The sequence below is a fragment of the Camelus ferus genome, chromosome 9 (genome assembly GCF_009834535.1).
Source record: "Camelus ferus isolate YT-003-E chromosome 9, BCGSAC_Cfer_1.0, whole genome shotgun sequence".
Lineage (NCBI taxonomy): Eukaryota > Metazoa > Chordata > Mammalia > Artiodactyla > Camelidae > Camelus > Camelus ferus.
Window position 1 is genome coordinate 20,241,432 of NC_045704.1, and position 26,096 is coordinate 20,267,527.

Below are 26,096 nucleotides of genomic sequence, written 5' to 3' on the forward strand. Positions count from 1 at the left end.
GCCCACCTCTCCAAATGATGCCCAGGGTACTTCTAGACAGAAATAAGGGGCTCCGACTGGGCCCTGCTTGCCAACTCCTGTCTGGAGAGAATCAAGGGCATCTCTTAGCTGGCTGGTTCAATGCAGGCCTCATTTCTTCCTCAACAAAACATGGCCTCATATCATGGCTTGGATGTTTCCCTCCAGGAGGGGTAGGATAGGATAGGAGGCCAAGAAAGACTTGCCCAATAAATATGACCACACCAGGCAGGCCACCTAGGGAATGGGGAGCCCACTGGGCAGGCTCTTCCATCAGCAAGTCAAACTCATGTCTCAGGACCTTCCTGTAGGATGAAGACCAGATTTCCTGCTCCCTAGGGCACTTGACTGGGGAGAAATACACGAGTAGGGCAGGAGAAAGGCATCAGGAGACTAGCCACCACGGACAGCAGGAATTTAGAACAAGCCCTCCCCTGGCCCTCTCCCTGAGTCCAGATGTAGGGCAGAAGGAGAGAAGCACCACACGGCTTCCCTGCTTTGTCAGAGGGAGGCCAGCCATGGGGGGGACAAGACAAAGAGGGACAGGAATCTGTCAGTGGGACAACTACTGAGGAAAGAGCCCTGAGTCCTGGGACACTTTGCGGAAGCATCATCACCTCTGTCCAAGGAGGAAGGTTCTCCCACACAGAGGAGGAAGCACCCTCAACATCTCGGCCAGATACTCCAGGGAATGTCCTTTGGGTGATAGTGATGGTGGAGGTGAAGGGATGGGGGAGAATGGTTGGGGAGCTGAGGAGGAAAACGGTGAGAAGGGACTTTGAACAGATTTCTGGAAGGCACTGGGAGAGGCAGGGACCATACCCAATGTGGGTCCAGGGCATGGGCCTCCTCTGCCCACGTCCAGGGGAGGTACCGCTCTCAGGGGTCAATGGATTTTCCAGCGATACAACTATCACTTCCAGTAGATATTGAGAGATCTTCATCACTGCCTGCCTCACCAGATTTCATCCCCTTTCTCCTCCCGTTTGACACAATTCCCACTCATCACGATGCGGATTTATGTCCACAGAGGCACCTGGCAGTGTCTGCATCTCGCCACTAGGTCTAGCCACTGCCGCAGAGATCTGGGACGTCGGTAACCTGAAGAGAGGAAGACTGGCGCACCCTCTCTACCTACCACCACCTCCCTCTGTCCTCTCCCTCTTCCTCCCTGAAAACCCACGGCGCTGGAGTTGACCCCACCCTCCAGCTGCGCAAGCGCCGGACTAAGCACGGCTGGAGCGAGGATGCTAGCGGTTGGAAGGCGCGGGTGAAAGCTGCGTCCCACGCTTTTTGAAAGGGCCTGTGGCCTGGCTTCCAGAGGTCCAGCGAAAAGACGGAAGGATAAATGGATGGGTCAATGGATGGATGACTGGAAAATTGGATTGTTGGGCTCCCGAAAGTAGAGGAAAGCCCGGCCAGGCCAGGTTTGCCAAGCAGGATTAAAGGAGGTAGGGAGAGAGGCTGGTGGGCGCGGGAGGAAGAACCGCTGGGGGAAGGCGCTTCCAGCTGACTCCCGGAAGGCACTGGAAGAGGCAGAGACCCCCAACCCGTGTGGCGCCAGGGCCTGGGCCTTTTCTGCGCTTGTGTAGGGGAGGTGCAGCTCTCAAGGGTCAATGAATTTTCGGGCGACAGAGACCATAACTTAGAGCAGGAACTAGGGATCTTCATCGCACCAGATTTTATTCCCCTGCCTCCCATTTGACACCATAACCACACACCCCAATCTGGGTTTGTGTCCACAGAGTGTCTCACCACCCCAAGTCCAGCCACCTCCCTACCTCCCAGCACTTCCCCTCTGTCTTCTTCTCCCCGCTGCCCCTTCCCCCAAACCCAGCTTCCCAGAGTTGAAGACCTCTCACTAACTGCGCGCGAGCTGGCAACTGGCTTCACAGTGACAAGCCCGGCTGCTGTGCGATACGTTGTCGGCTAGGCTTTGGCAGAACCGAGTGCAGTTTGGCGGTTGGCAGGGTTAGGCGAAGGCTGTGCCCAATGCACTATTAAGGGCTTGGGGCCTGTGTCTTCTAGTTGTCCAGCGGATAGATGGAGGGGTAAATGGATGGATGGATGGATGGAAAGATGGATGGATGAATAGTTGGATTGTTGAGGCTCCCTGCCAGGCCAGGCTTACCAAGCCAAGATTAAGGGGGGTGGGGAAGAGATGTTGTAGGGCAGGGGAGGAAGAATGGCTGGGAGTAGGGGCTTTCAACAGATTCCTGGAAGTCACTGAGAGAAGCAGGCACCCCCCACCTCTTCTGGCCCCAGGGCATGGGCCTTCTCTGCCCATGTCTAGGGGAGGTACCACCCTCGGGAGTCAATGGATTTTCAGGCAACAGGGACCATCACTTCAAGCTGGGACTAGGGGTTTTCTTCACCGTCCTCTGCACCAGATTTCATGACCTGCCCCCGATGTCCCCACTTCTGCCCATTTGACAGCATTCCCACCAACCCAGATCTGAATTTGAGCCTACAGAGCATCTGGCCACCAGGTCCAGCTGCCATTGTGACAGTGGTGGTGTCAGTGCAGGCGGCATTAAAGATGGCGACATCCAGAGAGATCTGGGATGTCGGTAACATGGGAAAAGGATGGCTGATGCACCCTACCTACCTCTCATCAACTCCCCTCTGTTCCCCGGGCCCTCTCGCCTCAGACTACCCAGACTGGTAGAGTTGAAGAGCGCCTTCCAACTGCTACTGTGCGGGACCTGAGCACAACACGGCAGGTTGCTATGCGACAGGTCGACTAGGTTCTGGTGCAAAGGGAGCGCCTCTCGGCAATTGACTGGCCTAGGCCAAGACTGTGTCCAGTGCTCTATAAAGGGTCTGTGGCCTGTGTTTTCTTGTGGTCCAGTGCATGGATGGAAGGATGGACGGATGGATAAACGGACAAGTGGATGGATCGATGGACGGATGTATTGTTGGGTCTCCCAAGAGTAAGAAAGCCAGGCCAGGATTACCAAGCAGAATTAGAGTGGGGGAGAGAAGTTGGGGGGCTGGGAGGAAGAATGACAGAGAGAAGGGGCTTTCAATAGAATCTGGGGAGGCACTGGGAGGGGCAGCGTCCCCCACCCCGTGTGGCGTAGGGCATGGGCTTCCTCTGCCCACTAGCATAGGAACCACTCTCGAGGTCAAAGGATTTTCAGGCGACATGACCCTTGTTTTGAACGGGGATTTGGGGATCTTCATCGCCGCCCGCCACACCAGATTTCATCCTCCCTCTCCCCACCCCCTGTTGAATCCATTACCATCCACCTAGATCTGGATTTGAGTCTAGTTTGTGTCTCGCCACTTCAGCTGCTACTGCCGCTGTGGTGGTGTCAAAGATGGTGTACATATTCAGAGATCTGGGTTATTGGTAACCGGAGGAGAGAAATTCTGGCTCACCTTTCTTCCTACCTCCCATCATCTTCCTAGTATCCTCTCCCTCTTCTCATCTAACAACCCAGTTTGTCAGAGTTGAAACCCACCCTCCCACTGCTCCTGGGCGATGCACAGAGGGCAGCTAGCTTGATAATCACAAGCACAGTTGCCATTGGAAGGTAACCTGGGTTGTAGGGGAGCCCGAGCGCCATTTGGCGGTTGGCAGACGCAGGTGAAGGCTGTGTCTTGTGCTCTATTAAGGGCCAGTGGCCTGTGTCTTCCCGTGGTCCAGCAGACAGGTGGAAGGATACTGTAAATAGTGCTTCTATAAATTTTGGGGTGAGTGTATCTTTTCGAATTAGAGTTTTCGTCTTTTCTGGATATATGCCCAGGAATGGGATTGCCACATCATATGGTAACTCTATTTTTAGTTTTTTAAGGAACCTCCATACTGTTCTCAGTAGTGGCTGCGCCAATTTGCATTCCCACCAACAGTGTAGGAGGGCTTCCTTTTATTATTTTCTCTACAGCCTTTATTTTTTGTAGACTTTTTGATGATGGCCATTTGACTGGTGTGAGGCAGTACCTCACTGTAGTTTTGAATGGCATTTCTCTAATAATTAGCAACGATAAGCATCTTTCCATGTGCCTGTTATTCATCTGTCTTCCTTGGAGAAATGTCTATTTAGGTCTTCTGCTTATTTTTTTGATTGGGTTTTTTTTTTTTTTATTATATTGAGCTGTTTGCATATTTTGGAAATTAAGCCTTTGTCGGTCACATCATTTGCAAATATTTTCTCCCATTCCATAGGTTGTCTTTTTGTTTTGTTTATGGTTTTCCTTGCTATGCAAAATCTTCTAAGTTTGATTAGGTCCCATTTGTTTATTTTTGCTTTTATTTCTTTTGCCTTGGGAGACTGACCTAAGAAAACACTGCTACAATTTATGTCAGAGAATGCTTTGCCTATATTCTCTTCCAGGAGATTTATGGTGTCCTGTTTTATGTTTAAGTCTTTAAGCCATTTTGAGTTTATTTTTGTGTATGGTGTGAGGGAGTGTTCTAGCTTCATTGATTTACAAGCTGCTGTCCAGCTTTCCCAACACCACTTGCTGAAGAGACTGTCTTTTCTCCATTGTATTCTTGCCTCCTTTGTCGAAGATTAGTTGACCATAAGTGCTTGGGTTTATTTCTGGACTCTCTACTCTGTTCCATTGATCCATATGTCTGTTTTTTTGTGCCAATACCATACTGTTTTGACTACTGTAGCTCTATAGTATTGTCTGAAGTCTGGGAGGGTTATGCCTCCAGCTTTGTTCTTTTTCCTCAGGATTGCTTTGGCAATTCTGGGTCTTTTGTGGTTGCATATAAATTTTAGGACTATTTGTTCTAGTTCAGAATCATACAAGTAATTTCTACTTCTTCAACTACATTACCACCTTTTAACATACTTTATACTTATTGCCCAAATCCAGAAAATAAGGTAGGCTTATATTTTCTTTTGTCTCTGTGTGTGATTTAAAAAAAAAGATTCAGAAGTCCTTGTCTGTAGACATGACATGACAAATACATAATATTCTGGCATGACAAGTATACCTGAGAGTTTGGCCCATTTTTGGCAAATCTATTAATCACCCATAGCCCATCACTTTTTTACCACTCCTCTGTAACAAGGAGGAAAGTGACAGAAATTACTTCAACATGAAAGCATAATCAGTTACGTTATGGGCTGGGCTGCTCAGAACACATTAGATAACCTGTTCTATCACTCAGTGATACTTACTCCTTGAGATGTAATAGGCAAGGTGGAAAGAGCATAAATGGTCCTATATAAAGTTATGGGCCCACTCTTAAACTGTACATCTGTGAACTAATCAGCTATCATGGAAGCAGTAGAACCCATATATGAGGATTCAGGGCAGGAAAATAGAAATATCTCTAGGTATCCTAGGTATTTCAAACAGAAGATTTAATATAGGGGATTAGATGCTTCCAAATCTTTGGAATGGCTAGAGGGCCAAGCATCAGGAGATTGCCACTGGTTTTAAAATCACACTAATCAACCTGTAATTTGGAGGTCAGAAATTACAGGAAACTGTAATTTGCTAGTATTTGATGAGTTAGAAGCCTGCATCTGCTGAAATCTGTATATCAAGTAGAAAGGCCTCTACCTCCCTTCTTACTTTATCTTATATGAAAGCATCTCATTGGCAGTAACTAAATTATAGTCAGCGCTGTAGTGGCAAGTAGTCTAGAAAATGAAATTCTTAGATTTCCAGCCCCTGAGACACAGGAGAGGGCATTAAAAAAATAAGTGGTAATTAGAGTGGTGGGGTATAGCTCAATAGTAGAGTGTGTGTTTAGCATGCACGAGGTCCTGGGTTCAATCCCCAGGACCTCCATTAACAACAAAAAGAAAAAGGTGGAAATTAATACTGATTAGAAGTAAACAATATCTAACACTACATCTACATATAGAGGATAGAGTGGGAAAATGAACCCCATAATCCAAACAGGAACAACTGCAATAAAGACCTGAGGTGGGGTAGGGTTTATGGGAAGTAACTGGTACAGTGTTATCTACCTACCAGTGACAAACAGGGCTAGCTATCACTGTAATGTATGGATTCATATTGCCTGAAGATCTCACAGTTGAGGGCTTCTAGAAATAGAAAGGGAATTGCTATTAAGAATCCCTTTGGACAACGAAACCACAACTGAATGCTAAACAACCATCAAAAAACAAGACTGGAACCTAGCAAAAAAGACCTTCTGCGACTGGAAACATAAAGAGGGAGCCACAGCAGGATGGTAGGAGGGGTGTGCTCGCGATATAATTAGGCCACATACCCCTGGGGTGGGTGACTCACAAGCTGAAGATTTGTTAAGTTGCAGAGGCCCTCCCACAGGAGTGAAAGCTCTAAGCCCCATGTCAGGCTCCCCAACTCGGGTCCCTGGCATTGGGAAAAGGAGACTCCAGGACATCTGTTTTTGAAGGCCAGAGGGGCTTGGCTTTGGGAGCCTCACAGGACTGGGGCAAATGGAGTCTCCATTTGCTTGGGAAACATACACGGAAACTCATGTGCATGAGGTCCAAGAGCAGAGGCAGTGATTTCATAGGAACCTGGACCAGACCTGCCTGCTGGATTTGGAGGGTCTCCTGGGGACGTAGGGGATGGCTGCAGCTCACTCAGAGGACATAGAAGCTGGTGGCGGACATTCTGGGAATGTTAGTCTACAGGAGCTTTCCTGGAGGCTGACATCCTGATTGGATCATTAGGATCAAGACCTACCCCGACCCAACAGCCTGTAGGGAAGCCTCAGGCCAAACAACATACAGGGTGGGAACACAGCCACAGCCATCAGCAGACTTGCTAAGCCACAAAGGCCTCTAGACACAGCCCTACCTACCAGAGGTCCAGGACGAAGCTTCACGCAGCAGTGGGCAGGCATTGGCCTCTCCTGCCAGGAAACCTGCATAAGCCTCTAGTCCAGCCTCATCCACCAGGGGCAGATACTAGAAATAAGGAAACAATCCCAAAGCCTATGGAAGGAATCCACAAACACACAGAAAGACAGACGATATGAGGTGGCAAAGGAATATATCCCAGGCTAAGGCAAAAGATAAAATCCCAGAAGAAGAAATAAGTGATGAGGAGATAGGTAATTTATCTGAGAGTTTAAAGTAATGATGGCCAAAATGTTCAGAGAACTCAAGATGTACAAAATGAAGTTTTTAGCAAAGAGATGGAAAATATAAAGGATACCCAAACAAAGTTGAAGAATAAAATCACTGAAATGAACAATACACTAGAAGAAACCAAGAATAGACTAAAGGAGGCAAAAGAACGGATTAGTGAGCTGGAAGACAGATTACTGGAAATCACCACTTCAGAAAAGAAAAAAGAATGAAAAGAAATGAGGATAGTTTAAGAGAACTCTGGGACAACGTGAAGCACACTAATATTCGCATTATAGAAGTCCCAGAAAGAGAAGAGAGAGAGAGAGAGGACCTGAGAAAATTTTTGGAGAGATAAGCACCAAAAACTTCCCCAACTTGGGAAAGGAAACAGTCACGCAAGTCCAGGAAGCGCAGAGAGTACCACACAGGATCAACCAGAAGAGGAAAACACCAAGGCACATAGTCATCAAATTGACAACAATTAAGGATGAGGAGGAAATATTAAAATTAGCAAGAGAAAAGCAAAAATAACAAATAAGGGAACTCCCATTAGGTTATCAGCGATTTTTCAGCAGAAACTCTACAGGCCAGAAGGGAGTGGCATGATATATTTAAAATGATGCAAGGGGGAAACTTAAAACCAAGAATACTCTATCCAGCAAGGATTCTCATTCAGACTTGATGGAGAAATCAAAAGCTTCACAGATAAACAAAAGCTAAAAGATTTCAGCACCACCAAACCAGCTTTATAACAAATGTTAAAGGATCGTCTCTAGTTATCAAACCACAAGGAAAGAGAACAAAAAGAAGAAAGAGAAAAAAAGAGAGACCTACAAAAGATTGCTTTGGCTGTTCAGGGTCTTTTGTGGTTCCTATAAATTTTGGAATCATTTGTTCTAGTTCTGTGAGGAATGTCATGAGTATTTTGATGGGTGTTGTGTTGGATCTGTGGATTGCTTTGGGTAATGTGGCCATTTTGATAGTGTTGATTCTTCCAATCCAAGAGCACAAGAAATCTTTCCATTTCTCTGTGTCATTTCAGCTTTTGGAGTATAGACAACCTCCTCGGTTAGGTTTATTTCTAGGTATTTTGTTGTTTTTGATGTAATGGAAATGTCTCTGCCAGTTATAACATTCCGATTTTTGAAATGAAAAAAAAAAAAGTGAATGAAGGGCCACAAACGGCAAAATGCCCTTCGTTTTTATGGGTACGTTGTATTCCATTATATATATATGCTGCATCTTCATTATCTATTCAACTATTGATATGCACTTAGGATGCTTCCATATCTTGGCAATTATAAATAATGTTGCTGTTTATAGCAGGGTATATGTATATTTTTGAATTAATTCTTATTCTGTGGTTGGCTTTATTCCTTTGATAACTATGTAAGTTTAAAAAGCTAAAACTCTAAATGTTCTTAGAAAAAATGAACAGTACATATATGTAAATTAAAAATATATGTGCAGTTAAAAAAAAATCTATCAAGCCATGAAAGACATGGAAGAAACTTAAAAGACATATTACTAAATGAAAGAAGCCAGTCTGAAAAGGCTATAAATTGTACGATTCCAACCAAATGACATTCTGGAAAAGGCACAGCTACAGAAACAATAAAAAGATCATGGTTTCCAGGGGCTTGGGGAGAGGGAGGGAGGGAGGGAGGAATGAATAAATTGGGCACATGGGACTTTTAGGGCAATGAAATTATTCTGTATGATACTATAGTGGTGGCTACATGTCATTATGCATTTGTCAGAACCCATAGAATGTACAACATCAAGAATGAACCCTAATGTAAACTATGGACTTTGGTTGATAATAATGTGCCCATGTTGATCCATCGATTGTACCAAATATGCCACACTGATGAGGGATGTTGAGGATAGGGCAGTATATATGTGTCGGTGGGGAGGGCTATGTGCGAACTCTGTATTTTCTGCTCAGTTCTGCTGTGAACCTGAAACTGCTCTAAAAGAATAAAGTCTATTAAAAAAAAAATCCCGTGGGCTGAACACAGACCAAAGCGACATCTCTAGTCCAAAGCTACTCTGTTTAGATGGATCTGCTTATAGTGACTATTGTTTCTGCAGGGTCTTGCTCATGTGGTTCTGTTCCCTTGTGTGACTGATTATCTGTGACAGCTTGCTGGTCATTGTCCCTGAAAAATTATGTGTGGAGGCCTAGGCATAAGATAGGTATGCCCTCCTTCAGGGTGTATTCTCATTCGCCCTGCAAGGTATTACCCATCCAGCCCACCTCAAACCAAGTTCATAATATGAAGTTTCTTAATTGATTTAGGTTGTGTGTCCACAATGTCCCAAATCTGGTAAACTTTAAAAATAAAAAAGAACCTTACCCCAGGAAAACCACACCAGAACTGCTGAGAGTGGATCCCAAGCATTGGATTTTTAAAATCTGACTGAATTTAAGATGTAGTTAGAATTGAGAGTTCCTGGACTTGAGAGATGGGCAGAGTTTGGGATGAAGTCATAAAAGAGAAACATCTTTACACTTAAATATGATGTCTAAACATGCTCTTAAGCTGTGGCCACTGGTACATGGCACTGACCATAAGCAAAAGACCAGAATCTACTGGGTTTTTTTTTAAAAAAAAATTTTAATGTAGGGGGGAAAGCAAACATACACAAAAATAGAAAAGATTGATTAATCACCATGTATTCATTACTCAGATTCAATAATTACCAACACTTTGTCAATTTTGTGTTAAGAAAAATGATCAAAAACTGGGAAAGAAGGAAACAATACTGTGTTATCTTGTGTGCCTTTTCAAAGTCATACTCGAGCATACTCTAAAAACCCCACCCAAAGACTAACAAATCATTTTAGAGAAAGATTTCCTAAACTCAGCACTGTTCACATTTTGGGCCAGATAATTCTTTGTTGTGCCAGGTTGTCCTCTGCATGGTTGGAAGCATCCCTGGCCTCTACCCACCACGTGTCAGTAGCATCCCCCTTCCCCACAAACTGTCTCCACAGATTGTCTAATGTCCCCTGGAGATTAAAACTGCACCAGTTTGAGAACCCAATGCTCTAGTAGAATGTGCCTTGTTTGACTGGCTTTTTACTACTAATTAGGATGAAGACTATATAGATAAATTTTACTTGGAGACAATTGGTACATTTCATATATTTTTTATAGACACAAACTGATTCTGTGGAGAAAAGATAACCTTACAGGTCATGGTTTTATTGCTCTGTAGGACATTAGTTTTGTATCTAACTTTGCAGTCTTATTTCAAGATTCTTTATTCCACTGACTATATACCTGTTTACTCTGAACCAAAATTCCAATCCTGCTAATTCCCTCATTATTAAGTTAAATGAATCTCTGAATATCTGTAAGAGTTCTAATTTTTAACTTTTTGGAAAGTATACTTTAAGACTTGTGTCACCAATTACCACCTCCACCCCTAGTTCAAGACAGGACAGGATGGGGTGTGGCCTCTGCTCATGCCAGACTACTCTCTAGATCTACCTTGATCCGGGGGGACAGTCTCATCCCACTGAGATCCAGAACAGTCTTCACTCATACAAGGGCAAAGGCCTATTTCTACTCAGGCCAGGGCACAGTCCTTTCTGCTCCAGAGTAGGAAAGGGCTGTGCCTCCTTATAGGCCAAATTTGGGGCCCAGTATCCCTTTAAATGATGACAGTGTGGAGGGCCACCACAACTGGTTCAATAGGCTGAGACCTGTCAACCCAGGGAGTAAATAAGAGCTGATGGTCACTACGGCTGGGTTAGCCCAGAGCCTTTAATTCGCCAAACCATGAATCCTTGGGGTTCCTTTCTCTCACCCCTCTGCCCAGAGCGGGCACTGTCACAAGCCATAGTGCTGATGATGGCCTTGCCTGGGTCCCATCTTTCCACAGATGATGGTAAAGTTGTGTGACTTCTTTCACATGTCTCACTTTTCCCTAGCCTACACGATCACTCAATAATCTTGACACTCTTTTTCTTCAAAAAATTGAGTTTTAATGTACATAAAATAAATGCACAAATCATAAGTCTTAACTTTGATGAGTCTTGACAATTATATAGACGCACAAAACCACCACCCAAAACAATATATAGAACATTTTCATTACTCCAAGAAATTCTCTTCAGAGTCAACAACTGCTAGAGTCAATTGCTTTCTGATTTATAACTCAATAGATTTGTTTTGCCTGTTCCTGAGCTTCACATACAGTGTGTATGTACTCTTTTGTAAAAACTCTTCTTTTATCTGTTTTCTCTCTCCACCTGTACTCCTCCTCCCCCGCCCCCCCCCCCCCAAGACCTCAGCATCTTGAGTCTCTTTATTTTTACTGGAGACCTCAGTCTTCTCTTTGTTCCCTAATTCATTGCCTTAGATACATTGAAGTAAAAATTTAATAATAATGGTAATGAACCTTTACCTCTATATAAAACAGACATACCTGGCTCTGCTTCCTTCTTTACTTACTAGCTGAGTGATTATGGATTGGACATCTTACCTCTGTGTGCACGTCCTGTGAAATCGTGATGATAACACTGCTTTCATCGTGTTTGTCTTTAAGGTTGTTCCTTAAATATTTCTAGCTCTCCCCATTTCAAGCTTATGGTAAGACTGTATTTATATCGTGGTTGGCTGACTGTTCAATGAGTAGTGGGAGCAAATGACATGTGTCATTTCTGAGGCAGTGTATTTAATTCCCAGCATAAGACACTCTAAGGCTCTCTTTCCTTTTGCCTAGCTGACTGGTGCTAGAATGAGTAGCCCTTGAAGTGAGCAGGCCAGCAACAGGCCAGGCATGTAACAGGCACTTTCCAAATGGTCATTTTTGTTAATTACTATAATCACTTCAAAACACTGTCATATAAACCACTTGTATTAATTCAAATCAGGCAAGACTGTTAAACTCTATTAAGTTTTAAAAATCTAACAGAGCCACAGGCCTTTAATTTCTCTATTATGCAAGATAAGAGGAAATTGCCAATAATCCCCTCTGACTTGACAGAACAATCTCACAAGTTTAGGAACTTGTTTAAGGAATCCAGAGACATCAATTACAGCATTTTTACCCCAGCATCCGAGTTACCTATTGCTGCATAGCAGATTACCCCCAAATCCAGTGGCTTAAAACAAACATTTAACAGTTCACACAGTTTCTGAAGGTCAAGAATCTGGGAGCTGCCAGCTGGGTGGTTCTGACTTAGTCCCTCATGTGGTAGCAGTCAGTCCATTGGTGGGGGCTGCAGGCATTCCAAGGTTTAACTAGGGTGCAGGACCTGCTTCCAAGATGGATATCAGAAGGCACTTGGATATAATAAGGCATCAGTTCCTCCCTGGCTGTTGGCAGGAGTTCTTTGCTACCTGGGCCTCTTCATAGGTGGTCTCTGTCCTCAATGATATGGCAACCAACTTCTCCCAAAGTAAGTTGAGAGAAAGGGCTTGAACACCTCCAAAACAGAAGCTCAGGTGTCATTTACAACTTAATCTCAGTAGTGTCAGGCCATCACTTCTACTGTAAACTATTAACCTCAGACCTGCAATGTGGAAGGGGATGACACAAGGGTGTGAATACCAGGCGTCGGGAATCGTTGGGAGTCATTTTGGAGGTGAGCTGTTATACCAGTTGGTATGACCACCAAATAGAATTGTTTTTCTAGAGAGCTATTTTCATACGAAAAGGCAATCATTTCTAGAGGTGTTCCAAAATGATGCCTGGGATGTGCAGAGCACTGCGTAGATGGTTATAAAAACAGGACTCTGGTGAATGCTGTTGGTACCCCACTTTGCCTAGGCACTCACCATGCCCATATGCTGATGGCTGGCTTCTCCCTGAGCGCCTGCAGGCTCTGCCTGAGACCTGCCCGTGAGGCAGGCTGAAAGTGCTCGAGCTTTAAGGCCCCTGCAGAAGCCCTCAACAGTGAGGAACCAGAGATAACATAAATATCTCAGCTTCATCAGCCCTCGACTGGGAAAACTTGGAGGTGGTTTTCACACCATCTACCAGAGTTCCCCACAGGACTCAACCCCCATTACTCACAGGGGTAATCTGCTTATGGATGCACTCTCTGTTGGTTTCCATCCCTCCCGTCTCACTGACCCATCCCCTACCTCCCAAATAAACTGCTTGCACTCACACCCTTATTTCAGGTGGGCTTCTGGAGCATGAAAATTAATAAAGGAAAATCTCACTCCAATGGAGTAGGGAGGCCAGAAAAGGGAGATCTCAGGCAGTACCACTCCAGGTCCGTTTCAGGAAGAACTGTCAATTAGAGACCCCGACAGAAGAATCAACAGGAAAAAATCATCAATCACAGACCCCAACAAGAAGAGCTGTACATTGCATCTCCCACAGGAAATCCACTACCCCAACAACTCAGCCAATGAGAAGCCGTCTTCACTCTGAACTTTCACTTTTCTCCAACGTACTTGGCTTCAAAACAACCCCTCCCAACTACCTCCTTTTTCTCTGTAAAATAACAGTTCCTGTTTTTTTGTTGGACTTGTCCATCGTTTTTGCTGTGACTTGTTGTCCCGAACTGTGAGTCTCTGCTATATAGGAATAAACTCATTTTTTGGTCAAGTAAGTTGGCTGTTTTATTTTTAAAGTCAACAGGGTCAAGCCACCTGAGAGAAAGTTCCCACTTTCAACATAATCTTTTCAAGATCTTCCTACTGACCCACTCTTGCAGCTCCGCCCACTGGGTGAAGTCCCGCCTCTTCCTCCCGGGCCTCAGCCTCCCCGAGAGAAGAGCTTCTCTTCTTCGCCGTTCTCCCACGCCTAGAAAAAGTTTCACCTTGCTTTATGGGAGGGGAGTTCCTCGGGGGAGATGGCCGCGCTGGTTGCCCGTAAGAAGCGGTATGAACGTACGCGGCCATCTTACCTCACTGCTTGCGCTGCTGGAGACAAAGAAAGCTCAACTGCCGGGTCAGGGAGCCGCTCTGTTGGTCACAGGTGGTATGGGCTTCTGAGATGCTAAAAGCAGCAGTGACGTCTGTGTTTAGGGACTCAGGAACACTTGCTTCTCCCCGTTCTAAAATGGCCCAATCGCCTAACAAAGGGCCGAATCATCCGCTGCACGGCACAGGCGTAATCATGGCCGCCCCCAGCAAGCGGCTGACAAGCGGGCGCGGCCATCGTACCTGCCATTAACGCTCCGGAACCCAGAATCCCGTTCTCTGGGAGGTTGCCAGGCGGCGGCAGCCAGCCTCCAAGTCGCGACTGAGTCTGCGCACGGTCACTCGGGATGGGAAGAGAGAAGAGCTTGTACTGTGGTGAGGCGGCGGGGTGCGACAACCCATTTCAGGTAATGGGCGCGGGTGCAGGGAAAATGGGAAAGGTCCCTGTGAGAAACAGTCAAACATCGGGACCCATGTAATAGTGAGCAGACGACTACGGTGGCCCGACTGGGTCAGTCATGGGTGCCCGTAAGGGTCAGAGACTGAGGGGACTGGAGGGTTAAGTGATTGGGCGTCTGAGCCTCGTTGGGGAGTCTGTGGTGTCGGATTTGTGGGATTCAGTGGCAGTGTCTGTGGAGAAAATGGATTGGGAGTTCTGCGGGAATCAATAAATGAGAGTTCTTGATTGACAAGAGTGCGTGGGGGTCAGTTTATAGTGGTCTTACGGGGTCTGAGGCCAGGTGGGTTTCTTCGAAGACACTGATTTGAATGGCGTTGCGGCTCGGTGATCAGAATACTGAGGGAGTCAGTGATCGGAAGTTCTAAGTTACGTTTGGGTACCTAGAACTGGTGATTGTGGAAACTCTGAGGTTCAGTGATGAGGGTGGTCAATGAGGATCAATGTTTGGAGAAATACTTTTAGGCTAATAGTGATTGAGACTTCCTTTGGCTCATCGATGGGGGATCTGAGGGTATCAGTGACTGGACTTTTGTAGATAGGGAATGTGGAACAGACGGATCAATGAGGGGGGTATCAGTGACTGAGACTGTCATAATTTTCAGGGGAGGTGGGACAATGGGAATCACTGATTGATCCCCAGTCATTGGGATATCATTGGAGATCAGTGTGGGTTCCCCATATGGGATCTGTGTTATTCACCGTTCTGCAATCAGAACGAATCAGTGACCTTTGTAGTCACTGACTAGTGGTCTTCAATGGTCATATTTGGACATATGGGGATATCATAGCTATAAGGACGCCCGAGAGCTGTAGATTGGAGACACCAGGTGTGTCTATGATTAGGAGGCTTAAAGGGAGTTGGTGTTGAGGCTTGTAAAGTGCAGAGGAAGGCAGTGGGAGAGTCAAGGATTTGAGGCTGCAACCCTGCACAGTGGGAACACACTTCACCCATAGGACATACCCCATCTGATGAGCAGCCAGTTCCCTCCTGTTCCTCAGGGCCAAAGCCTACCTCAGAACTCTTTTGGAAACCTCCCTCCCCCTTTTTGTATTGTTCCTCACATTAATGAAAGTGCTTTGAAAGGATTAAGCGTTAAACTCCTGTAAAATAACATGTTATTAAAGATGTGGCTTCTCTTGCTTTTGCCAAGGATTTAATGCATATTTCTCCTAATGCTTCCTTTAAGGTTCTTTCTGGAAAATGTAATGACATATCCATCTGTAACAGCATCCCAAGTGTGAGCCTGGTTTCTGGAAATCTGTTCTGACTTCATGGCAGCTAGGATGGATGTTCCTTTGCCTGTGGTCAGGAAACAAAGAGCTTACTGAGTAAGTATCTAAACTGATACTGTAAAAGATTTTGCTGAAGGGGTAAACCTTGAGAGTGTTTGAAAATCCTTAAAAATAATGTTCTCACCACACACACACACACACACACAAAAGATAATTACGTGAAGTGATGGAGATGTTAACGAACCCTAATGTGGTAATCATTTTGCAATATATACATGTATCAAATCAGGGGATTGAACACCTTAAACTTATACTATTATATCTCAATAAGGCTAGGGAAAAAAAGATGACTCACAGAAGGAAAAGAAACTGGTTCTGGAAGTTATCGTGTTCTAAGAATCTTTTTACTTTGTTCTGTATTTTTTAGGCATGGCATGTTTGACTTCCGTGAACCTGTGCCTTATAAAATCCTGGTAGAACCGTTCAATAAACCTAATACCACAATAACAATGACAAAACCAAAAAGCTACTTTTAGCAACTGCTCTTCACTGAAATTAAAGTCAAAGTACTGGTGATTAAGATGGACCAGGACAAAATCACAAATGAAAGGAAAATAAGATTTGATCAGTAGCTTAATAAAAGGGTGAAATGCTGAAACAGTCTTTTAATTGTTTTTTTTTCCCTCTGGGGGGAGTTAATTAGGTTTATTTATTATTTTTAATGGAGGTACTGGGGATTGAACCAGGACCTCATGCATGCCAGGCAGGTGCTCCACCACTGAGCTACACCCTCCCACCCCTGATTGTTTTAAGTATTACATTCAATCCTTAGGCAATCTTCAGACAAAGCACAGTGAGAATAGCATCTGAAGAAACAAAGGAAGTGGAGAGGTGAGGCAGGTAACATCTTTCAGAAACCATACATGCCAGGCTTTCATTTTTAGAGCAGACATTTCCTATTTTTCCGCTGCACAGAATCAAAGACGGGTAATTTCTTCGATGCAGGACCCACACGCATGGGTAAGGAGTCAGGCATTTTCTTTTTCTTGTAGTTTCCTTCATCACCTACACTATGCCTAGTGCCAGGTTTGGGAGCAAGTAATATTTGTTTTTAAAGTTTTTAACATAAATCTTTCATTGAAGTATAAGATGCATACAAAAGTATGCATAAATATACATACAACTCAATGAATTGTCACAAAGGGAACACCCCAGGGTAATGTGCTTATCAGAAAACAGAAGATTGTAACATCCGGAAAGCCCCATGATACTCGCTCCCAGCCACTACCCTGCCATGGGGACCAGTCTCCCAGTTCTAACATCACTGATTAATGTTGTCTGTTTTTGAATTTGAATTAAATGGAATATTCATACCTGGTCAAGGGGCAATATGTGGCTCCATTTGAAAAAATTCTTAAGTTTGAATCCAGATTATTTCATTTTACTTATGCAATAAACATTTTTCCAGATCATTTCCAGGCATAACACACATACATTTAAGTATCCTTATGTTAACGGCACAGCTCAATGAATTTTTACATTGACGAGAACTGTGTACACACAACCTAGATTAAGATATCTCTAGCACCCTGAAGCCTTATCAGTCAATACCCACTGCCATCCCAGGTCTAATACAATGGATTAGTTTTGCCTGTTTTTGAACTCGAATTAAATGGAATCATAGAAATAATCTGAAGCCAAAACATTCATACAATGGGAAAGTTTTGTCTGAAATTCTGAAACCAGATACACACCAGCACAAAATTCTAATCTGTAGCTCTGGCTTGGCCATTTGAGATTGCCTATTTTGTTTGTTTGTTTGTTTTTGGATATTCCTTCTGGAAGTCAAAAACATGCACATTGAACATTGTGCTGTACACCAGAAATTGACACATTGTGATTGACTATACTTAAGTTAAAAAAAACCAAAAAAACAAATGCACATTGAATTGGACCCTGTGCTTTGTGCCTGAGAGCATCCAGATGATGGTATCTATATAGTAACATACGGTTTTTGAGTTCAAATGTCAGGGTGTGGTGATGAGGATGTATGAGTCACTATCATGCAGGGAAGGAGATGGTATCCCTTCAGATGACTGCCATGCTGCTGTTGGGGGACTGACTGCGTGGTGGTACCGCTTATCAAGACTGACTAGCAAGACAGATGACTGGCTTCATCTTCCATCAGATTATCTGGTGGAATTATCCAGATTATCCACCAGAATCATCTGCTTTTTAATGACAAAAGAAAACTCACTACAATAATTTTACCTTGTTGTTGAGGGAAATTGAAAAAAAATTCTCCATACTTTCACCATATGTACCCAATTACTGTTTCTTATCCTTTTTATTTTAGTCTGTGTGATACTGTGATTTATAATAAGAAATATGTATGTGGTCTTCAGTCCTATTTTTGGCACAGAGCTCCTGAAACCCTTGGAATTTCCTAAGTGATAAGAGGGATAAAGGTGTCTTTTGTTATTCATAACTCAGCCCCTTTCAACCATTCCTGAGTTTGTGTTAAATGAGGTAACTTTTGGAAAGCCCCTAAGGATGGGCTTTTTTTTTTTTAATTAAAAAAAACTTTTTTTTAAAATTTCTATCTTTTTTTGTAGGGGCGGGGAGGAGGTAATTAGGTTTATTTATTTTATGATGGAGGTACTGGGGATTGGACCTAGGGCCTCCTGCATGCCAAGCATGCACTCTACTGCTGAGCTATGCCCTCCCCACCAGGATGGGCTTTTTAAAATTACTATTTATCATTCCTGTTTTCACAGGTGAGGAAAATGAGGCCCAGGGAGGTAAACTGTCTGGCCTAGATTCCTTCAGTCAGTTAAAGGAATCGCTTGGCTTTCAGACATCTGTCCGAGTGACTTGTAGGCTCAGGGTCTTACCAGAAGTTGCCCCTCCCTCAAACCCAGAGCACAGCCATCACTCAGATATGTCTGCTGCTCAGCCCTCTTGCAGGCTTCTTCCTCACTGGCCCCAGAGTATTGGGGGCTGCTGGATGACTTCTCACCATTGGGTCTGCTTATCTTCAGGTTTCCTGAGTGTACACGTTTGGGTCCCACCACCTTGTTGGACAGCAGGGCTCTCCTTGGGGCCACAGGACCTCAGTCACATCTGCAGAAGCCTCTGTCAGTGGCTGCAGCTGAGGGTGAGTTCCCTTTGAGAGATGGAGCTTGAGGGCCTAATGGGCCAGGTAAAAGGCCCTCTGGTCCAGGAGAGGGGATCTTCTTCTGAAGGAGTCACCCAGGGTCCAAATCTCTTGCCAGAGCAAAGACTCTTAAGTAACAGGCTTTTAGTATTGAGGGACACTGACGTCTTTTTATATTTACGTGACAGTTGGAATAAGTCATTTTTAAGTTCCCACGCTTACCTGACACATGAAAGTATATAATTAAAGGCTGTTATTCCAGTTGTGGCCAGTTTTTCTTGATCTCTTCTAGTTAATTTTCCTTGATCTGTGATCAGTTGTGAGACTTTGGCAGTCACTAAGGTTGGAGGGATTAATCATCATTATGTAAAGAAACCTTAGGAGAGTAATTGGCTAGACCTGTTTCTCCAGGGGAGGGCACCAGGATAGTCAAACATTATGAATGTCACTGTATTCAAGAAAAGCTCTTCTCTGTGCCATGGGAAGATTACAATCTCCTCTTTTTGCAGAGGAGAGATATGAGTTGCTCTGTTTTAAAAGTTGTCCTCCTAGACTATTTCTCAGTGGGCAAAGCCTGGATCTGGTGGGAATCAGCTGTGAGGCTGTCACTGTTTGAGTTGCCAGTCATCAGGGCCACAGCTCAAGAATGCCAGTCAGGAAACAAACTCTTGTTGCCCGCGCAGTGGTGGGATGGTTTTCCTGCCCTCAAAGGTGTGAGTCAGTTCTGGTGGATGTAGGAGTTATTTTGTCTACGTCTTGCCGTTTGCTTTTTGCCTTTCTTTTCCTTGTCTCTTTTACTGAGGTATAAAAGACATAGAGCAAAACATACAAATAGTAAATATACAACTTGATGGATTTTTAAATACATACACACATTCGTGTAACCACCACTTAGAGCAACGTTTCCACCACCTTAGAGCTGGGGTTGGCATACGATTGCCCATGAGCCAAATCTGGCCTGCCATCTCTGTTTGTAATTAAAGTTTTATTGGAACACAGCTGTACTCATTCACTGCTGTGTCATTATCAGTGGCTGCTTTCATGCTAGAACAGCAGAATTGAATAGTTGTGGCAAACTCCATAGGACCCACAAAGCCAAAAATATTTACTGTCTGGTCTTTCAAATAAAAAGTTGGCTGACCCCCTACGCTAGCAGGCTCCTTCCTACCCCATCTCAGTAATATCCATCCCCTTCCCACGTTCTGACTCTCTCACCATAGTTTTACCTGTTCTGGAACTCCCTAGAAATGGAATTATCCAGTATATTCTTCCTAAGTTTGACTTCTTTCATTGGACATAATATCTGTGAGATCCACATGGATTGCATGGATATCAGCAGTTCATTCCTTTTTGTTGTTGAATAGTATTCCATTATATGGAGAGGCCACAATTATCTAGTTCTCCTGGGCAGTTTCCGGTTGTGACTTACTATGATCAAAGCTGCCATGAACATTCTTATTCAAGTCTTCATTGAACACTATGCAGTTATTTCTCTAGTATATACCCAGGGGTGGGACTGCTGGGTCACGGGGATTCTACATTCAGCTTTGGCAGATATGGCCAAACAGTTTTCCAAAATGATTGAACCAAATTGCAGTCCCACCAGCCACAAGTCAGACCTCTTGTTGCTCCTGGATGTGGATTTTCAATGCCAGGCTGTAGCTTACTAGCACAGTATATTCAGACCTATTTATAGGTTTCTCACTACTGTGAGTGAAAAGCTTGAATGTTCTTTATTAATGTTTTGTATGAATTTAGTTCCGTATTTCCCAATATGTGTATTTTTTGGAAATAGGGAACCTCCAAGTTATAGTAGTCTTATCTAAATATAGTACCAGTTATTTTAAAAGGAAAATTTTAATATTGTGATTTTTGATTATCACTACATATTTATAGTTTTTATAGACTAAAGCTTTGTGAACATATGCATTCATACGGAACTATGAGGCCATATTCGTGTGTTTAACTTGGGTAGATATGGCCAGTTTTCTCCAGCGCTACTGCTTGCAAGGTTGGAGCCCCTTGAGGCTGACCTCTACTCACCCCCTTGCCTGGACCTATCCCCTGAGGAAGGGTCCTTGCTTTCTGACACTCAAGATTGTAAAGGTGCACCTTGTATTCTTTGTTCCAGATGATGGACTCAGACATTTTCTGAGGAGCTCTAGTTCTTTCTGGTGAGAATGAGTGGTAGCGATCAGAATCTGGGTGCTGGCAGGCTTTTCCAGTCAGGATGACACCGTGCCCGGTTACTTCAGTGAGAATCGCCACAAAAGATATAATTTTTAAAAACCAAGAGTTATTCCACTGGTAATTTTAATATAGTTCTAACATTAAACGTTCAAGTACATCAAAGTATTTATTTATACTCTTAACCTATGACTTGCCCTTTTAAAAATAATTTAAGCCATTACAGTTATTTCTTTAATTAAACATCTTGAGTTGTTTGTTGTCAGCGGTTGAACATTATTTTTTAATGACAACACTGAATAATCTGCTGGGTGAAGGGACAGAATGGGATTTCAAAATTTGTAGATACTGACAGGCATATGTAGCATAGATAAACAAGATTATACTGTATAGCACAGGGAAATATATACAAGATCTTGTGGTAGCTCACAGCAAAAAAAACAATGTGACAATGAATATATGTATGTTCATGTATAACTGAAAAATTGTGCTCTACACTGAAATTTGACAGAACATTGTAAAATGACTATAACTCAATAAAAAATGTAAAAAAAAATTAAAAATAAAACCATTTATTGAAAAGACAAAAAAAATAATAATCTGCTGGGCGAATAACAAGGTTTAGCCTTTCAGTAATTATGTGTACCACAGTTTAAGTAACCATTAGTTTTGTTGAAGTTATACAGTTACTTTGCTTTGCTTTGTGTTCTTCGTGGTATTATCGTAACAGATATGAAAGCCCCTTTTCTGGTATATACTTGGGACCAGTGGTATAAGTTTGAAGGATTTTTGGCTTTTAATAATTTCCAGTTTTCACATGGTAGCGGCTTTTGCTTCCTGGGAAGTCTGTTCTGTGCATCCACATTCTGGGTTGAATGGCACCATGTTTTCCTTCTACCACAATGACTTAAAGCATGGGTTTTTGTGCAGGAGTTATGTAGGGAATTTGCAAGTCCTAACATAAGCCTGGTCTCTCACAGCTCTCTTCTCTCCTTCTCCATCCTCCTCCCTCCAATCTATCTTCACAGGCCACAGATCTTTTTCCAAGAACAACAGAAAATGATTGAGTACCAGGTAAGTATGACATTAACAAGCCTACTTTCCCTTCTTGGGGAAAGTGTTCTAGAAAAAATATATGCACTTCAACCACACATGCTCTGTCATGTGCTGGGTTCTCAGGAAAGCAGACTTGTGGATGGAGATCTGCAAGCAGGAGGTTTACTAGGGAGGCTCTTGGAACACCTGTAAGTCAGTGAAGGAAGCAGAGTGGGCAGAGGGAGTTGTTGAACAGAGGCATCAGCTGATCTTACAAGATGCTCTGGAGTTGGTATGGTCCTCAGTGTTGTCCTGAATGGAGGCAAGGAGGCCACTGCATTCTGAAATCAATCAGTCTTTGGTTGTAGGCTGCCCCAGGGAGGGCATGTAACCTTGGGTGGAGTGGCTCTCTTTGACCAAGGGAAATTCTCAAAAGGTCTCAAGCCTGCAACAGCCAGCCGTCTCCTAGCAGCTGGGAGAAGTACCTTGGTACTCCAGGGGGATTTGGGTGGAACGCCACAGCCTCTCGCTACACATAGATACAGTGGCCAGACACTTATTATACATGCTACTCTACCCTTTTCCCCGCTGATTAAAATGTCCTAGAGATGGTACCATATTGGTACTTTTTTTTAAACAATGTGCATAATCTCCATAATATGCATGGAATATATAATATACCCCCCTCCATTTTTTGGACCTTCTGATAGTTTCCAAATTTCATATTACAAGCAATGATGCAAGGCACATTCTTTGTTGAAACGTGTGATGTACAAGGGAGAGATTCCAGCAAGAGTCACTAACTGTGTGCTTCCTGGTAGCCCAGCAAAAAGGCAGAGACAGCCCATGGTTTGTGCTGGCCATAAGGAAGAAACATATTGTTATTTCCAAAGAAAACTTAGCTTTTTAAGGCACTTTTTTCTAAAGACATTTCCCTGAGGGGCCTTCTTATGACTGAGGCCGGGCAGTACTGTTGCTGACAGCGTGGTCCCAGGACGAGGGCATCTCCTGGAAGCTTTTTAGACATACCGAATGGCACGCCCCAGCCACACCGGCTGGACCAGTTAACTGTGGGTGGGGCCTGAGAATCTTTGCCTAACAAGCTCTGGACATCCTTATGCACATGCAAGTGTGAGCAGCACTGAAAGAATGGACAAAATTCTTAACGATCACTAACAACACAGAAGCATGTTTTCTCCAGGGCTTCAACTCATCCCTCGGAGTTGAGTGTAAGCCCCAAGGCGAAACTCTCAGTTCCCCAGGTGACCAGAACCACCACGGTCTCAGCTTCCCAATGACGTGACTGTTTTCTATCAATGTCAAAGTTGCGGGAAGTTTTAACTCCTCTGTGCTTTGTGGCTCATGGGTAACGGCAGAAAATGCTAAATTCCAGTTAAAAGAAAGTGAAAATACAAATATTACTTCTTCTGTGAGGGGGCAGGAAGATTCCTCCAAGTTTACAGAAGTCCTGATTTTGATCTAAGTTATCGAGATTGAGGAACAGATGAACTGCCCACTGTTTAAGTTTCTGTCTTTCCCTTTAGGTGTCTCTGCTAGTTTGGTAGCAAACAGTTGAACGTCTTATTCCCTAGCATGACTCGGTGTGAGGTCTTCCCAGCCCCCCCACCTTCCTCACTGATTTTGGATGGTGAAGGACCCTGTGCCCTGGCCGGAATCCACGCAGCCCCAGAGCTCCTGCTCTCCTACGTCTCATTCCGGAGACCCAGCTCTCCCCTCTCTGAGTTCTTTTCTCTCGTCCCTACAACCACTGTCAGTGTCTCCAACCCTAGAAACCATTACCATTTGTGAACCAGAACGTCCTTTGCTTTCTCTCCTGGTCTCCTTCATCTCCTGAAGTGAGTTCCTCGCTCTTGCTGTTTCTACCTCCTGTTTCTCATTTTTTCTTGTGTCCAGAATCCTCTCTTCCCACTTAAATAAAACTTCTGGCCAAGGTCCCAGGTGACTTTGCTGAGGCTGAAGTCAGGAGATGCTTTTTGATGGTTGTGCTGAATTCAGCTGTACTTTCTGTCTCCTTCTTCTGTCTGAAAGGCAGCCCCATGTTCTGGGTGAGAGCACTCAGACCAGACTGCTGAATCTGAATGCCAGTTTTTGGCAAGTCCTTGAACCTCTCTGCCTGTTTTCTCCTTTGTAATATGGATGTAGCATTAAATGAACTAATGTAGGTAAAGTGCTTGGAATAGACTTTGTTTATGACACTCAGTGAGGTTAGTCCTCCCTCCTTCATGCCGGGGACAGTGCTTCCCTACAGCTTCTCAACATCTTCTGTGGTTTCTCTTTCCATCTGCTTACCTCTTAGATGCTGATGTTTCTGTGGGGCCTCTGGGGGTGGTTTCATCCACTCTTAGGTGGATACTGGTGAGTCTACAGGTGACGCCCTCCTCTACACCCAAGCCCAGGCCTCCTCCCAGAGCTCCCACCCCCTTTGCCCACGACGTGATCAGCATCGTCCCTGGCTGCCTCGTAGGACTTCACGTTTAACGTGTACAAAGTTGAACTCCTGGTTTCTGTCTCTTCTTCCCTGTTTCCCATCTCAGGAGATGGTACCATCCCACCAGGCAAGCCAGGACCCTGAGGTTTGTCCTTGACTTCTCCCTGCCTTCCACTTGTCTCACTCAGTCACCAAGTTTTGCTAATTTTACGGCCTTAGTGTTTCTTCCATCTCTCTCCTCTTCTTCCCTGTGTTTGGTGAAAATGGCATGGTCTCTAGGGTGCAGAATTATATCTTTTCTGGTTTGCTCTGTTCTGGGCTATTCCCTTCCATTCTGTTCCACCCCACCCCAACCCGTCCCGTCCCAGTTAGCTCTGTTGGGGAAGTGCTGACCCAGAGCCTATCACTGAGCCAGGCCCTGTGCTCTGTGGCGAAGCCTGACTGCTGCTCTCCTGCTCCTGTGGTGCGTTCTGGCATCAAAGAGGCTGTCTGCCTGGCGCCTTCTCTGTGCCATGGCCTTTGTGTGGGTCTTAGGGTCTCCTGGGCCAGCCTGCATGGCCTCCACCCCGGTTCTGGTCCTGCCTTCGGGTCCACCCGCCTGGGCCACTGCTCAGGTAGCGCTGTGAGACCTGACATTCTTCAAGGAGCCCTGAGCCTCTTGAGGGTGGAGAGTGGCTGCTCTCAGCCCCTTCAGCCTCTGCGGGGCCCTGTCAGCACTTCCTTCCTCTGGCCAGTCCCGGAGGGGATGGGCCGGTGTCACTGGCACTGTGCAGTGCACTAGGGCTCCCCACCCCACCGACACCCAGGCACAGACCCTGGCCACCCCCTCTTTTTTTTGTCCTTTAAATTGTTTTCCCTTTCTTAATAGATTTTAAAATATTGATTTACAGTCTTTTCCTCCTTAAATAAAATAGTTACCTTTATACAGTGCTGTTATATGCCAGGCATAGTTTACACATGTCAACGCATGTAAACCACATAACTAAGAGACATACACTATTATCATCTCCATTTAACAGATGAGAATACTGAGGCACAGAGAGGTTAAATAGCTTTCCCAGGGTCACTCATTTAGTGGCGGAGCCTGTAGCTGAACTCAAGCAGTCCTGCCCTGAAGTCCATCCTTTTTGCTGATCTGCTCCATTGCGCCTCATTGTCTGTCAGCCAGTGTGAAGTTAGCGAGCACAGAGCAGCCCACAGAACCAGCCTCCCTTATGACAGCAATTGTAAGTTTGGAGGGTCCCAAGACCACCCTCAGGTTTGATAATTCTCTAGAAGGACTCACAGAATGTTACACTCACAGTCAGGGTTTATTACAGCAAAAGTACACAGATTAAAATCAGCCAAGAAAAAGATACTTGGGGCAGAGTCCAGGAGACCCCTCACACAGCATGTCCATCTGTCCTCTCCCAGCGGAGTTGTGGACAGTGCTGAATTCTCCCAGCCACCACGTGTGACCATGTAGAGTATTGCCAACCAGGGAAGCCCACCTAAGTCATGGCGTCCAGATCTTTTTTGGGGGATTGGTCACTAGGCATGGTTGACTGCTGACCTCAGTCTCCAGCCGCTCTGGAGGTTGACCTGATGCCTGTGACCCATAAATCACATTGCTAGACTTTCTGGT

General features: G+C 44.6%; 1 protein-coding gene and 1 long non-coding RNA gene across 2 annotated transcripts in view; one reads left to right on the forward strand and one right to left on the reverse strand.

Annotated features, from left to right (window-relative positions):
• Positions 1-26,096, forward strand: part of LOC102512190 (zinc finger protein 27) — a 65,707-nt gene that overhangs the window by 30,674 nt on the left and 8,937 nt on the right. Inside the window, 4 exon segments of the mRNA XM_032487410.1 lie at positions 13,837-14,009; positions 14,113-14,326; positions 15,695-15,740; positions 18,686-18,801. Coding sequence (XP_032343301.1) covers positions 13,837-14,009; positions 14,113-14,326; positions 15,695-15,740; positions 18,686-18,801 — 549 coding nt within the window.
• Positions 11,033-14,193, reverse strand: LOC116666051. The gene is made up of 2 exons (XR_004322907.1): positions 13,936-14,193; positions 11,033-13,832 (listed from the first exon to the last, which is right to left on the reverse strand). It is a non-coding gene; the product is annotated as an uncharacterized LOC116666051 (long non-coding RNA).